General features: G+C 40.7%; 1 protein-coding gene across 1 annotated transcript; it reads right to left on the bottom strand.

Moving 5' to 3' along the window:
* Positions 1 to 5174: 5174 nt before the first annotated feature.
* On the bottom strand, positions 5175 to 9340 carry LOC119412635. Its single transcript, XM_037679670.1, has 2 exons — positions 8861 to 9340; positions 5175 to 7796 (listed from the first exon to the last, which is right to left on the bottom strand). The coding sequence occupies exons 1-2, from the start codon at positions 9331 to 9333 to the stop codon at positions 6392 to 6394; spliced, it is 1878 nt and encodes a 625-aa protein (XP_037535598.1). The 5' UTR covers positions 9334 to 9340; the 3' UTR covers positions 5175 to 6391.
* Between the last annotated feature and the right edge of the window lie 4488 nt (positions 9341 to 13828).

Consider the following 13828-nt stretch of genomic DNA (forward strand, 5'->3'; position numbering starts at 1 on the left):
CAAGCAGGAACAATCAGAAGCCACAGTGTCATAGCTAATTAAAATCTCTTTAATACAATCACATGTACATCATCATATTTGAAAAAGCGTTCTGTGGCGAGCAGCACTCCTGCGCAGACGGATGGAGTTGCAGGCTGGATGGAGGGATCGTCGCATGAAGTAGAACAAGCGTCTCCGCTCCAGTGTGCTTTTAATTTCACATCACATGAGGACAGCAGCGCTATTTTCAGCCATCCTTGTGTAACGTAAGCAAAGAGAGTGGTGGTGGTAGGGGGGGGGGGGGGGGTCTCTTTGTCATCCATTATTCAGACTGTTTGAATCACAAGAGAGGAAAGGAAAACATGGAAGCAAACAAGTGGAAGTATGACTCTTTCGTTTCACGCTAAGTGCTTCGAGTGTTTCACACAAACAATTTGACATTTCAGGTAATCTTCTTGTTCTCTGTCTTCAGGTCGAACGAAAACATGAAAATATGTTAAAATAGAAACGCTTTGCTCAAAGGCTGGAAGAACTGGTCGACTGCTCGGTTAAAGAAATCCACATTTTCTCAAAGAAGTGTTTAATTTACTAAACAGCAGCAGCCAGATGTGCTGAATGACGTCTTTGCTATGAAGCCGGATGGATTTAATACAGTTTAATAGTAAAGGGGGATAAAGATCAATTAAAAAGTGTTGCAATGCATAAAAAAAAAAAAGCAAAGCCGCATCATTTTGTTGTCCAAACTTTGCAACAGGCAGCATAAAAATGTATATAATCACGATGAATCAAATTTGCAGATTCATCAACAAAATCTCTGTCATCATTCAAGGTTACTGTGAGCCAGGGCTATTCAACTAAACTGCTCGGGGGGGCACCCTTACTGAAAGCCAAGACAACAGGAACCAGAAATCCAGCACTTATTGTCTTTTATTAAGCTTATTTTATAGTTTAAAATCTAGTTTTATTTAAAAATGAACCCACTGGTGGGCCGAACTGAGCTCACCAGTGGGCCTGATTTGGGCCACCAGTTGAGTAACCCTGCTGATCTGGATTAAATAACATCCAAACGTTTTAACATTGTTGAGTATTTCCTTACATTTTCATGTCTGTGCTGGAAAATGGGCTTGCAGCTTGAGTCGAATGACAGCTCGTCTGAAGTTCTTTGTGCGTTAATTACACAACGCACGTAAATAACGATCTAATTAACAATTTCCTGACAGCAGGCGCAAAGAAGTGACTCAATTTAGCTTTTAAATCCTGACGTCCGCGTCACACAAGCAGAGCTGTCCTCACTTGAAGAGTTCAGTGTTGTAAACTTGTTTGGATTCCCCGCTTTGCTAGAATATTAATTTAATCAGACGGCTACAAAAAGGTTGCCTTTAAGAGTTATTCTTCAAAACAGAAACAATTTTTTTTTTGCAACAAAAGGGAGTGGGTGACGCCAAATTTGGCAGCAAAGGCTTTGGCACCATCTGCTCGTTTTTTTGGTTCCTTCAGTGAAGCGTTTTCAGGACAGTTGGAACTAAAATCTATATTTTTGTATAACATTTGACCGAAACTTTAAATCTAGTTTCTTCTTCCAGCCTTAACAAGAAACTGAAGCGCTTGAGAAAACACAGAGCAAGAAAACGTATCATAAATGTCAACTTAATGAGATTAATCGTGTTCGTGGTCCTACTCATGATTCAGCTAATTTCATAACAAATAATCTACTTTTCAAGCATGGTGATGTTTTAAATGTTCTGATAATACAGTTTTCATCTGTGTGCTGTTTATCTGCAGCCTCTGTAACACAGCTATAATCTACAGAATCACACGGTAAACCACTGGAGGCATCGATTGGCACCGTCGCGTCAGCTCAGCTCCACTCTCAGACACACTGCGTGACAAAATCAATATATACATGTCCGAATGACACAAAACAACAGTAAAGTCAATCTTAAATTTCCATTTAAAGAGACAACAATACTCATAATTTGCGCCCTCTCTTCGAGAAAAGTAAACCAAAGTCTCACCAGCTCTCCAGTGACTTAACTTCGAAAGGTTTAAACATAATAAAAACTGTTCGCACTGTTTTTCCAACTATCACAAGAAAAATATTGAAATATGTCCAACACAGTCACAATATATTTTGTTTCTTCCATAAATCACTGATAGTTTAGAAAGAAAACATCAACACGCACTGTCGCTCTATCTACAGTTCCACTGGCCTCAGTCCCTGGTGCAGGAAGGTAAGGAAAACTTCTTGTATAAAAATGATGTGCAAAAAGTCGTCTTCTTAGGTCCCTCGTGTGGAAATCAGTATAAATATCTACATGACCTTTGCGGATGCCTTTGTTGACCCCATGATGCCCGTGCACTTGTGGTGTCCTGTAACTTTGTCACCCGCTTTGAATGTTATCAGCCACTTAAATGGCTGTTATTAGTTATCATCCCCATAGGTTGCCTTCAGACTGTATCTCCTAGCAGGCTCAGTAGGTCGTTATCACACAATTATAAGGTTAGGGTTATAGCTGAACATAATTATAGTGCTTTATATATTGTTGTACTGTATATGAGTTGATCCGAATCTTGCTCATCTCAAACAAACAAAAACAAACAAACAAAAAAAACCTCATATCTTCTTAGGGCAGCTGTGACTGAGTGGTTAGAGCAGTCGCCCTCCAATGCAAGAGTTGGGGGTTTGAATCCACCAGCAGTCACATGACACTGAACCCCTCATCGCCTCCGATGTGTGTCCCATCGGTGTATGAATGTGACAAAGCTCTGATTAGTCTCTTTAGAATGAATTGTTCAATTAGCTTTGTGGAGATCTAGTATAGAGCTGTATGAATGGGTAAATGAGGCTCAGATTGTAAAGAGCTTTGAGTATCTAGATAAGATAGAAAGACGAAAAATAAGTGCAGTCCATTTACCATTTATCATTTTTTTTAAGTGAGTTCTTTTTAGATACCGATAAAAAAGCCTTATGGCTGTTAAATCTGGAATTAATCTGAAATAAATCCTTGATATCCAGCTTAAAAGTAGTAGATAAAATGTAAATAAAGGTTTTAAATAAAGCCAACAAAAAAAGACTTCTGGTTTTAGATGTGGGCGAGGCTGCATAATATCTGTGATAACATTTAAACCTACTAGGAGGTACAGGAGGGGCAGTCTGAAGGCAACCTATGGGGTGATAACAACTGATAATGGATATTTCATGGGATGATAACATTCGAAGCAGCTGCCTTTGTGCATCTGTTTGATTTAAAACAAATCACCGCATTCACCGAGAACCTGACTCCGTCTCATTAAGAATAAATTGAGGTATTATTGCACTTGTTCCTGAACTGCGGACCTCCCCCAGCGTTGACTGGAACGTCTCTGACTGTCTGGAGCTCTGACTGTCCCGGACGAACGGACGAACGGAGAGTTTACCGGAGTTCGGTACCTTCTGTTCTTGGAAGCCGTTTTCACGTCGGCCGGCGTGTCGTTGTAGGTTTCAGTAAACGTGCACGAACGGTTTTTATGCGCGGACAGTGTGTAAACATCCTGCCATGTGCTAGGAGGCAGGGGAGAAGAGCTGCGAGCCAAGTTTTGGTTCTTTTATGCTGCATTCACATCTTCCTTAAAGGACAAAAAGGAGGAGGAGATGTTTTGTTATCTTCTGCAACTTTAGTGCTTAAAAATGCCACTGAGTGTTGTCTGTGTTCTGCATTTCTGTAAGACAGCAGGGGGTTACTGTTCTGCTGCTGGCTGCCTCCCCATCAACGCCCTGCACAGCACAGCCTACCTCTCATATCACCAGTACAGCAGCTGCTAGCTGAATTACAGTAGTCCCCCGTTTATCGCGTGAGTTCCATTCTCAGCCCCTCGATAAGGGAAAAACTGCAAAGTAGGAGCAGTAGTACAAGTACTAGTTTATTTTAGTACATATATATGGTGTTTTAAACCCTTCCCACACTCTTGCAATAGTCTAAACAATGTTTCTAAACACTAAATGCTCTAAAAGAGCACAGCATGTCATGATCTCCGCTCTCTGCCACCTGCCAGCGCTCTAGGCCACGCCCACTTCTCCGCTGCAGAGCGGCGATCACGACATGCTGCCGGAGGGAGTTTATCCCTGCAGCTGTGGGCTGCACACAGGTGCAGCATCATTTAAAATAATTCATTTTAAATTTTAAAAAATCCATGTTGATCGAGTGGCTCATCCATCAATCAGCCAGTTGTGTCATGTCCAATTTTACTTTGAAAGGCCGCGAAAGAGCGAGAGTTGGACAGCGAAGTAGCGAGGGACTACCGTATAGCGTAAGTAGAAGACATCTATTTATTTTCGAACAAAAATCCAGGTTTAACCTTTTTAAACACTGAGATAATTTGATTGTAATTTGAGATGAAAGAAAGTAGTGATGCCTTTGCTACCGTCTTGACATTACTTTTACTCTCAGACGTTTGGTTCTTTTCCACAAGTGGGCCAAGTATTGCAATCACGTGCACACTGTGTGATCATGGCACGAACAACGGAACATAAATGCAGCATAAAGTCCAGCTCAAACGTTGCAGCGCTATTTGTGAATCCGTTCGCCACCTCAGATCAACACAGTTTAATTTTTTGTTCTTTGTAAACAGGTTTTAATAAAAAAAGTTCAGGATTTGGCGTCATCTCATTGCTGCAGTTATTTTTGTTTCCTGTAGTGCTGACGTAAAAAGAGTTGTTTGTGATTAGTTTATTAACCAGAATAGTATTGCTCCCCAAAGATCTCATGGCCTGTTTCAGGTCCAAACCCAAAACGTCTACAGCTGTTGTTCAGTGGAATAAATTTAGCAAAATGTGTAGCATGAAGCACGTGGTGCAAACACACAAGCCTCTCTGACCTGGTTTGGTTGTCGTTGCGAGCGTCATGCACTGACTCACATTTCGTCCGGAGTGCTATACAAAAGGTCTCACACACACACACACACACACACACACACGTAAAGCTATCAGTTGAGATGATGCGCAGCAGTGACAGCGGTGTCGCTCTCTCAGTCACATTTAGAGAAACAATCCAACAGTTCTGTAAATATAAATGTTCACCGTCGATCTCAGGACAGCTGTGGAGTGGATATCAGCGCCATGTTTGTGTTTCAGGCACAAAGACGAAAAGAACTTGTGTTCGAAGAACATAAAATTCAAGGCGAACATAGTAAACATTCTGCGTCATCATTTTTGGGGCGGTATACTTTGAGCAGGTAAGAATTTATGCAGCTGAAATTGAAAATCCCTAAAGGATGACTTTAAAAATGAGATTATAACTTTATCTCGTATTCCCTAAAGTTTATTGGTGTCCAAACAAAACAAACTGGTGTAACCAGGTTCTTATATCCCTGTGAATGATTTCAACCTCTAGCTGAAGCACAGCAGAGAGGGACATACTGAATCTTTTCAAAGAAGCAAGTTAAATCTAACTTATTCTCATTCTGCTTGTAAAAATAAGAGTTATTGGGAGTTTTTCCTTATATAAATGTAAAAGAGATTTATTTTATATTAATCTTGATCAAACCAATCAAGCGGCGTGACTGATAACCAATATTATTTTGACTATCATTTAAAAAACTGTTGTAATTTATGCTTTTCTGGTGTTTTATTTAGTTTTTTTATTTATATTTTAGTCTTGTTCCTTCCGTGGTTTATTATTTCTGTTCTTTAGGATTCTTATGTTTTCTGCTCACAGTGTTTCCTTTACCAGTTCTTATTTTTACCCTCAGTCAGCTTCCTCAGTTTAGTCAGCCACTCACAGCTGCACCCACTTCCTAATCACCCGGCTGCTTCCATTCTCCCAATCACCTCTGCTCCACTCATCAGTTCTGCTTTGTACTGGCTCTCCATTTATCTTCATCCCCTCTTGTTTATCTCTGTTTTCCTGCTTATGTGAGTTTTTTCTGCATTTTGATTTTTTTGTTATTAAAGTAAGTTTTATCTATAGAGTTCCCCGAGTCAGTCTGCATTCTGAGTTCAATCCCCCTGTGACGGTGACAAAAACTTATAAGAATTAAGTAAAGCGCTTGATTAATGTTGCTTCTTAAAAGTATATTAATCTTTTTAATAAGCTTTATCATTTAAGTGCTTTGGGGGAAGGACATCTAATTCAGAACATTTTTAAAGGAACTCAAAACTGTCAATCTGGCTGTCTTTTTTAAAATGCTGCTATAAAAAAAGATTATTCAGTTGCTAATTTTCTTGTAGAATTTTAGAGTTTACATGAGTTTAGGCTGGAGTCATCATTATGCTCGAGTTTTTTCTGTATTGATGCCCATTTTAGCTGATATCCATCTTCTGACCTAACTCTGGGAAAGACAGAACAAGTAGTTCTACAGAAGGTTGCATTGTTTAAAATCACACACACACACACACCTGCAAACAGAATTACAGTTAGACATCATCTCCATGCAGTTAGACAGTGGTGACTGTTAGCAGGGAGCTTGGACACAGCATGTCCTCCTGATTGTCCAGCCTGGTCCCATGAGTCAGCAGCTCCTCTACAGTCGTCCAGTCATCCAACAGCTTTCTGTTCCTCAGACGACTCAGCTTCCTTTGACTCAGTTCCAGCACCGTGTTGCATCGTCCCTCTGCGAAAGGTCCAACTCCTCTACTTTCCAGTACACCTCCATCTCCAAATGAGGCGCCGCCCCTGCCGATGCCGTCTCGTACAGTCAAACCTCTGGCCAGCAGCTGCTGCTGCCGTTGCTCGCGAGCCAGCAGGAAGTGTTCTTTCCTCTCTGTTCGACTCCAGTACCGACCTCGCAGCATGTCGGTGCTGGTCTCTTCGTCGGTGCTCATCCCGCTGCGCTCGTCAGCCAGCTGAGACGCCCGGTCTCTGAGCAGCTGGCTCCTAGTGACCCGTGAAGCTGCGCTAGGTTTGTAGCTTGGATTGAGTTTTGGCTGCAGTCCAGAACTGGGATTAGGACTCAAAGCCCCGCTCGCTTGTCCCTTGTTGTCACAGCCTACAGCGGTTCCGGCCCCTGTGTAGCCCTCCAAGGTGCTGTAAAGACCTCTACCTCCTCCACCTCCGTGGGACTGACGGCTGGCTGGTTTGGGCCACGTGTCATTGACGTCTCCGGCCTGAGGAGGGTGGACATGGCTCAGAAGAGGCTGTTGCTCGCTGGCTCGGCTCCTTTCCAGCTCCTGCTGCCTCACTCTCTCCTCCTCCTGAGTCTTTGCCTCCCTCTCCAACTCCTTCTCCTTTTGCATTTGTCTTTTCTGTTCCAGTTCCCGTTCCATCTCCCGTTCCCGTTCGGTCATGGTGGGCTCGGGCATCAAGCCTCGTTCTTGTGAGTGCCACCAGTCATTGCGAGTGATCTGCCCACTGTTGTCGTAGCATCGCTCGCTGATGTTGGCACCTCTGATGTGTCCCAGAGCAGCTGGATGTTGCTGGGGGGAAAGAGCCATGCCTGCCGGACGGGAAGCCATCACACCTGCCTCTAGCTCGCCTTCCTCTGGCAGGCCTGGTGGCAGGACGTTTTGAGGTGTGACGCCTCCACAGTAGTGCAACGTTGCTGCGCAGTAGGAAGGGGATGCTGGGTGGCTAGCACGGCGGCGGTACTCCTGAGGAGGAGGGCGATGGTGCAGGGTCCGGCTCCTCCTCAGCACTCCAACCGAGCTCGAGCCCTGATGGTGGTACTGCTGCTGCATGGGTACTTGTGGTCGTCGATGGCTGGAGGGGGTGCTGCAGGTGGAGAGGACTGGAGCGGTCATTCGTGAAACGGCAGCATGGGAGGGGTTGAAGAGCGCTCCGCTGCTGGAGCTGTGCCGGTTCAGACAGGGTCTGTCAGCTTTATGGAACTGGACGGATGAAACCCTAAAAACAGAGATTTTAGTTCATCATTGGCACTGAAACAAGTGTCTGGGGCACGAAAGTCAAAAAGAACATCATTGAATCATTTAGAAAATGTTAGGCAAAGGTTTTTGATTATTAATGAAATACAATTTTAAATCGTGTTTTGATTTCGTATTTAGGACAGCAGTGAAGACGAATCTGAAGACAAGGAGAACAATGTGTTGGATGTGCAAAAACATAAAACTCATAAAAGAGTGCCAAATAATACAAACAAAAACAAAACTTTTTGTAATAAAATTTACCATATAAAATATATTTATCGAACTTGACAAAGTCTGGAACCATACACTGAACAATATAATCAACAATAATAATAATAATAATAATAATATAAGAATATAAAGATTGAGTCACTAACATACAGGGGGATTTAGAAAGGCAATCCAACTGGAAAAAATTGGGACATTATAACATTATAAAACAACAAAAAAAGCACATATAAACCAAAAATATTAAATAAAACTTAGCAACAATCACAACAAAAAACTGTAACACCTACTTCATAAACTGTTCCTCAAACAACCTCTAACATAAAATGATTTAAACACTAAATTACCTGGATCGAACTTGATTATACTTAATGGACTAAAACATTTTTCTTTTTTATGGTGTTTTCAAACGCATTTTAAATAATTTTGTCTGATTTCACATTATTCTACCTCCATTTTAAGAATGTTTATAGATCTGTGTAAAACGGGGCCACACATGTGTGAAGTAATAAATGTTAACGTTCAGGTTTACCGAAAAAGGAAATTTAAATTTTAAGGTCATTTTTACTCCAATGCAAAAATCAGTATTCACGTTTTTTCCCCACCATGTTGCAATTCAAGCAAAAAAATTTTTTTATTTTTTTTTACTATTTTCTGTTAAGATATCTTTATTTCTGCCTTATTGTTTTTCTGTAAACTCACAGCTTCCATGTTGTTTGTTTTTATGTTTGCACAAATAACAAATCAACAGCAAGCTTTAAGAGTCATAAGTTTAATTGTGCTGCAACGAGCCCCACTAAATGTACTCGTAATTACCTGAAAAGTCCACGAGGTGGGCCGTCCATGATGGGTCCAGCTCCTTCCTCCATGCCGTGCTGCAGGTGCTGACACTGCGGCTGCATGGTCAGCGCCTCAGGGATGGCCTCCAGCAGCTCCCGGTGGCTCTTGGGACAGCTGTCCCGCCTCTCCCGTCTCTCGCACGGTTCGCCCTGATGTTGCATCCTTGCATTGTACAGACGCATTCGCTTCTCCAGCAGCCTCTGGAAGTGCCTGAACTCCCCGGTGCTCACGCTGTAGAAGCCCGAGTCGCTGAGCTCTGAGGAGATGAAGGACTCTGAGGAGGGAGAGCCGCCTCCTCCAAAACCCCCACACCCTGCTGCGGCGAGGTTCCCATGGGGATGACAGTCGTCCAGGCCTCCCTCTTCTGTCTCCAGCCCTGACAGGTCCCCTTGGTGAAGGGAGCCATCAGTCCAGCCCAGGCCACTGTCCAGCTCATGGTGAAGAGGCATGAAGCCCATTGGCTTCTCCAGGATGAAGTCCTCGTCATCGGTCTACAAGAACAGACAGGCTTATTCCCGAGATCTTTTCACACAAGCCAGGAGTTTCTTGAGTGCAAAAACAGTGCACTACAACATCTAGTTTCACATTTACAGCACTAAGTGGGTATCTGTGGAACTGCACAGAGCTGGTTTAAGTCATATCTGGCAGCCAGAAACATGTGTGGCAACATAGCTGGTTCTACTGTATTTTGAGGTTCCACAGGGATCTATATTAGGTCTCCTGCTTTTCTCCCTTTACCTGCTTCCTTTGGGTTTAATCCTCAGAAAGCATGTGATTTTTTGGGGACTGCCATGCACCTATTATTCTACACCTTGGAAGAGTGTCTACATTTCTATCTCCGTTAATGCGGCCCGAACCACAGCGTCTACCCCCGCAAAAGTTATATCAAAACAACTGGCTCGGCCCCGTGATGTGTGCTATTACTTTTGTTGGCATTTCGAGTTATTAAGGCGAAGTAATTTGCGAACAAAGACGGAATATTTCACCAAATCCAGGAACTAGTTGGTGACTGCCCACTTATTAATCTACACCTGAAAAGCGTATCTTTTTCAACTTTAATGTGGCCTGGACCACAACGTGGACCCCCACAAAAGTTATATCAAAACGACCGGCCCAGCTCCGGGAAGTGTGCAAATACTTTTATTGGCATTCACAGTTACCATAGCGACATATTTTGCTCACAAAAATGCCACATTTACCATAGAAAATAAATAGGAGAAAACTCTTCACAGAAAATGAGTAACATATGGAGCCATTTTGGTTCAACATGCAAGGAAGGCACCTATTATCACCTATTATTATTATTATTATTATTTATTAGTAATATTAACAATAAATATAAGTATTAATTATTAATGTTAATAATGATCTATTTTAATATCAATAATAATTAATATTAATAAGTACTATTTAATATTAATACCAATTATTGGTGTGGATATTATTAATATTGATAATTAATTATTAATATTTTAATAATAACTGATAAATAAACAATATAGTAATAATTATTGATATTAATAATTCGTATTTAGTATTAATATTAATTAACTTGTGCAACTTTTATTGTATTAATGGTCATTTGTTTTTGGCAGCAGAGCTTTTACCACATTTACAATAATTAATTTAAGATGACACAATTTTTGTTGCATGTAAAGTAACTCGGTGCAGCTTTTTTACAATTTACTGTTTTCACTTCAGGCAGTTTTTATGTTTCTTAAAATAGCTGTAACCACTTAACAGGCATTATTTTATGGGCTACAATGTCTAAATAATCCTGAAACTCACAAATAACAGTATAATGTTGTATATGAGATTAAATCTTAATAAATATGAAATAAATGTGCCATCGAATACAGCCATAGTGCTCACAGACGAGTTTTGACCACATTCAACCTAAATGGGTGTGTTAAACTGAGCTTTAAATAAGGGATGCACAAAATATAAAAAATGTTTTAATATCCCAATATCAGTGTGAATGATCTAATGGCAGCACGACGGCTCAGTGGTTAGCACTGTTGCCTCTCAGCAAGAAGGTCCTGGGTTCAATCCCCGGTTGGACCTGGGATCTTTCTGGGTGGAGTTTGCATGATCTTCTCATGCTTGCGTGGTTTTTCTCAGGGTGCTCCAGTTTCCTCCCACAGATCAAAAATCATGCATGTTAAGGCCAAGACCTTCCTTGCAAAACAGATCTGTGATCTCAATGGAATTTGCCTGGTTAAATAAATAATTACATAAATAAATAAAAAATAATGCAAAGTATTCTAAAATGCTGCAAACACAAACCGCATTAGCAAAATGTACGACTGGCGATCAGATGAACTCCCTCTCCTCTAAAATGCACCTCAGTCGGAATGTGGGTTTATGGTAACAGATCATCACAGTGTTCAACATGAACATTGTAGCTGCCTGTTATATCGTGCAGCCCTTCTTTGATGACAGGGTGCTTAATTGATGCCCTTATAACAAAATATCTGGTCTCTGCTACCTTGATCCCATCTGTAAATGATCGGTAGATACCTGGCTGTTGCAGGTGGAAGGTTCATCTAAGTCAGTGCTGCAACATCCCGTCAGGCAGTTCTGTTTCTTTGATCGACTTCCAGCAAGTTCTAGATCCTGAGAGACACAGATTGTAGAAAATTGCAAATCAACTACGTTACACCAATTAATGTGAACACACACAAAAAAGCCACCTTCATTCATTTGCCTTCATGTTGTTATTTAGATAATTGAATAGATGCAGTATATAAATGCATTTTGTCAGCCCACCTGATGGTTGATGTCCACGGTGTCCTGCGGGGAGCTGGACAGGTAGCTATATCGTCCTGCATCACAGTGATCTTGTGGCAGAGACAGATGACTGTAATAATGTCTGAGAGGAGACAAAAGTACATGTTTAATTATTCTGGAGGGCATTTTTTCTTTATTATAATCTTTAAAACAGATCTCTATGCATCTGCTTGTTCAGCGAATTTTGTGAAGTCCGTCAATAATGACAATACATCTGCTAAATGTAGCTATTTATAGATGCAGAAAGTTAAAACAATTCAAGACTCGCTCCCAACAGATGCAAAATTTAAAGTTGTGTGTGTTTTGTTATGCAATATGTTAATTTGCCTTTCCTCGTGACTGCACACTTCAGTTGCTGAATTAAGCTGAAAGTCTTGAATGCATGAGAGCACAATAAATATATAAAACGTTTTCACAAAATAAAAGACACAAAAATGTATTTATATTTAAGATTATATGATTATAATGATTTATGTTTTCTTTCAAAAACAAACAAACTTGAGAATGCAGCAGTGTTGCAGTCATTTATTGTTTGTTCATTTACCAGTATTTATTATGGACATCAATGGGCACCAGTGTCTCTCATGACCCAAAAAGGAAGACGCGGGTAAAGATGGATGAATAGATGGATGGATGGATGGATGGATGGAAGGATGGATGGATGTTTTTTTTTTTTTACGTAATGGATGTTAAAGTATATTGAAAAATGAAAAGATGTAAGCAAACCCTTTCAGGTATACAAGGGTATTGAGCATACCTGTCTTGGTAGGAGGGGCTAGATGTGTTTATCCCCGCCCCCATAGGAGGAAGCGGTAGGTTGAGGTGCTGCAGGTTGAGAGGAAGTGGTTCCCAGGATCCTCTGTTTGCATCAGCACCTCGCCTCCTCTGGCCTTTGATCTGCAAGGTGATTGGACGCTGACTGGCTGCGATGAGACGCAGAGCATCCCGTTGGCTCAGGTGTGCTAGACTCCGCCCACTCATCTAGGGACAAGAACATTTTAAAAGAAGGAACATTTTTGTAGATAATACCTGGTCATCCTTCATGTTAGTTTCACATTTGTTCATATACAAGTTCAAATGTAAAAGGTTTATTTTGATTTATGAGTGCAGGTACGATATAATAAAAATGGCTTTACGTTCCACAGTTTTTAAAATGTTTAACGCGCCTTTAACTCGTGTCTCTTGTTTCATATTTACCACCGGATCAATCGTCTGCAGTCACGTGATAATTGTTACAGGAGCAAAGCCCATTTGGGCCAATTTTTAATCTCCCTCTTTAGCCAGCAGAGATTTATATAACAAGTATCTGAGATGTTCTGTTCAGCGTGCCAGTCTTTGTTTGAAACATGATGCATTTGGGAAAAGTTAATGAAAATCTTAACTGTCGATAAAAGAGCGTCATTTGTTTCAAGAATCTATTTTGGTCATCGTGTTCTGACTCTTCTGCTCTGCACAGAATGTTCGTCTGCATCTGAATTAAGTGTGCTCAAACACAGCCGGGATTTAAAAAATTAAAAAGAGTGGAACAACAAACAGAAAACAAAAAGCTTCCAGCTCAGACTTGTTGCACGCCACAACAATAAATATCCATAATCAACAAAATCTTCACTTCTTGGGTTTTTTTTGTTTTTTGTGTGTGTGTTTGATTTTCAGTCTAAAGTCCTCCAGTCTCTATAAACAGAGTAAATAAAATGTAAAACCACTAAATCTGTGGCTCTTCTCTGGATCTGACGATCGCATCAAACCATCTGAGCAGGAAATCTGTTCTTAAAGAAAAGAATCCAAACAATAAAATGTGATATAATTTAGTGTGAGCTACCGTCTAACTGTCGACATATGGTCCGTTATTATTGTGTGAACCCTTTTATTAGTTTTAGCTTTTCAACATCTAATCACTTCGGCAGTCACTTTAAACCTTTCATAATTTTAACAATTCAGTTTACATCAAAACTCGTTTGGGAGATGGGAATTTTAGTTTTGTATCTTTCATACTTTTAAAAATATTTAACTTGTTTTAACTTTTTTGATGTTATTGAAATGAATGCCAGTTTTTAATTTTAGCATTTCAAGTTTTGTTTGGCCAAATTTGGCTTTTATCTATATTTTGGCTAATTTTAGATTTTAGCTATAGTTGAGCTAATTTTAGATTTTAGC

Source organism: Nematolebias whitei, chromosome 7, assembly GCF_014905685.2.
Source record: "Nematolebias whitei isolate Nwh7 chromosome 7, NemWhi1, whole genome shotgun sequence".
Lineage (NCBI taxonomy): Eukaryota > Metazoa > Chordata > Actinopteri > Cyprinodontiformes > Rivulidae > Nematolebias > Nematolebias whitei.

Excerpts from the sequence above, each read along its gene's own strand:
- LOC119412635 (XM_037679670.1), bottom strand. The coding sequence starts at position 9,333 with ATGCCTCTTCACCATGAGCTGGACAGTGGCCTGGGCTGGACTGATGGC. Across the intron at positions 7,797-8,860 it reads CCACCTCGTGGACTTTTCAG|GGTTTCATCCGTCCAGTTCC; the intron begins GTAATTACGAGT and ends CTCTGTTTTTAG.